General features: G+C 40.5%; 1 protein-coding gene across 1 annotated transcript in view; it reads right to left on the bottom strand.

Annotated features, from left to right (window-relative positions):
* Window positions 1-2,623, bottom strand: part of hectd2 (HECT domain containing 2) — a 62,047-nt gene that overhangs the window by 5,429 nt on the left and 53,995 nt on the right. The window contains 1 exon segment of the mRNA XM_032541664.1: window positions 1,202-1,317. Coding sequence (XP_032397555.1) covers window positions 1,202-1,317 — 116 coding nt within the window.

Here is a 2,623-nt window from a genome sequence, read left to right as displayed (position 1 = left end):
TAACATTTTATTTCAGAATTGTTTTTAAAACTCCAAATAAGTCACGGGTCAATTTGACCCGAGGGATACAAGAGGGTCCCGAAAGTGAAGACAATACAAGGGTTAAAGTATGGACTAAGAAACAAAGAGCTGACAGACAGAGACACACACACACACACACACACACACACACAGGCAAGCAAACAGACAGACAGTATTGAAGTTGTGTAACAGTCCTGCATCAGTCAGCACCGTGCTGAGTTACATTATCTGTGGCTGACAAGTACTGGCTCGATTTCTTCCCCTATGGCTGGAAACTAAAGGATTGAAGGACATCTGTGTGTGTGTGTGTTGTGTGTGTGTGTGTGTGGTGTGTGTGTGTGTGTGTGTGTGTGTGTGTGTGTGTGTGTGTGTGTTGTGTACTTGTCTGTGAGTTTCTTCTTGTTACAAAATGAATGCCTTGCATTCAAACATTTGCAGACTAAAATCTTTAGTCGGTCATCATTGACTTTCACATGAACACATGACCTCTGGTCGGGCTGAGACAGACAGACAGACAGACAGACAGACAGACAGACAGACAGACAGACAGACAGACAGAAAAACAGACAGACAGACAGACAGACAGACAGACAGACAGACAGAAAAACAGACAGACAGACAGATAGATAGATGGATAATATTCATTGATCCCGAAGAAATGGGAAATTATGGTGTTAAGGCACCAAAATAAGTCACACAGCACAGAATATAAATAAAAATGAAATACTAGGATACAACAACAAGAAATAATATAAAATATAAGAACAATATTTGAATATAAACAAGTTGGGAATACAAAAATGTGCAACTGCTTACTTAGTATGATAAAATGTAAATAAACCAATTGTGCAGGTTGTACTCAGTGCAGTGTTGTGATGTCTCTCAGCATTGTGATGTATTATCAGCACCCAGCGATGACATGTTAGAGTGTTATTTTTCTGTGGTAGGAATGGTTTCCTGTAGCGGTCTGTGCGACATGGGCCCAAATTTTACTTTACAGTCCCAAGCACCAATCACCAATCACACAACTCCTAATAATCAGACACACAGCTGCACACAGCGACTTAACTTCTGCTACACAGGGATCAGTGTACTCAACGTGTGTGTGGCAGTGTGTTAAAGGACATGTGAGGCGGTTTGTCTGCATGGTGTCAGTAAACAGGAAGTGCAGGCCTCTTACCGGACGGTGGTCTCGGTCTTGCTGTATCCTTCATACTGAGCAGCTTTCTGCAGAGCGCTCATGTCCAGCTCTGGACTCCCACACACCAACATTTCCACCTCCTCTGGCCGCAGCAGCTGCAAAACAAGTTACAGGTTACAGTTAGAAAAACAGTTTTATGATAATCAAGAGATGTGGTTTAATTCAAAGGCTGTGCATTTGTGTTATTACATTATCTGGGTCACATGACAGTGATACACAACCAAAAGATGTATCCTGGAATTCATTCAAAACTTAAATTTGTTGAAAAAAAATCATAAATAAATCAATATTTTTTAAATTTGACTGAAAGAGTCAAATATATTGGTAATGGCAATTATTTCTGAGATGGTTAATTGTACAGCATCATTTGGAATTATTGCAGCTCTATGTAGATTTGAACTCAAAATGACTTTCTGAGATGTTGAAATGTAAAACAACAGCAGTGGCGGGTCTAGACCATTTCAAATGGAGGGGCCAGGCTGGGGCCACATGCAATTTTAGGGGTACCAAATATATTAAGCTTTAAGTGTCACATACCACCAACCATCCATAGGTTTTTTTATTAAAATTTTTTATCACTGCAAATAAATAATATCCCCTCTTCTCTTTGGGGATGAAGGTGGGGTTAGAAATATAGGAAAATATTTGCTATTCTAGGGGGACCAGAAGGCGGGTAGAACCTTAGCATTAAGAGTGCACTGGCCACCCTTGCATGAATGAATGAAAGTCAATCGTTAGTAGCAACCCTAGCCACTTATTTTTAATGTTTGGAGAAATACAATTAGGGGTGGGGGAAAAAATATCGATACAGCGTAGTATCGCAATATTTTCCTACTGTATCAATACACGGACGTTGAAGTTGGAAAAAAGGTAATAATATACCGCACAAAAACATTATATAATATAATGTAACATATGTATTGCAACATAGAATAAACATGTAGTATCAACAGGATCTGAACCACAGATACAGCCATGACCATGCGTTTCTGAAAACAGCTGGATGGACGCAACATCCGCCTTTCTGCAGAACTTCCACTGAAACCCGACAGCCGTCAAACGCAACAATCGTTTCCGCTGCTTAAATGGTGTCGTCACGCAAGAACAACACAACCAGTAAATTAAGAGAGGAAACGGGAAGTCCTGCCGCGTCACAGCAGCTGATCACAGATAAAGAGTCAAACTGACAAACAGAAGTTCAAGTGGGGAAAGTCTGTTCCTTATTTACAACCGGGCTAAAGTGAAAGTGCATTTTAGATTTTGTGAGCCAACTTAATGTCTTACTCTCTGCACACAGGAGGAATCTGACTCTGCACCACACACCCAAGAGCTAATTGTAAAAGTACGTGCCTGTACAGCTTAAAACTGACACACACACACACACACACACACACACACACA

This window comes from Etheostoma spectabile, chromosome 17 (assembly GCF_008692095.1).
Source record: "Etheostoma spectabile isolate EspeVRDwgs_2016 chromosome 17, UIUC_Espe_1.0, whole genome shotgun sequence".
NCBI classification, from domain to species: Eukaryota; Metazoa; Chordata; class Actinopteri; order Perciformes; family Percidae; genus Etheostoma; species Etheostoma spectabile.
The sequence above is the reverse complement of the archived record's forward strand: the minus strand, read 5'-3'. Positions and strand labels throughout refer to the sequence as shown.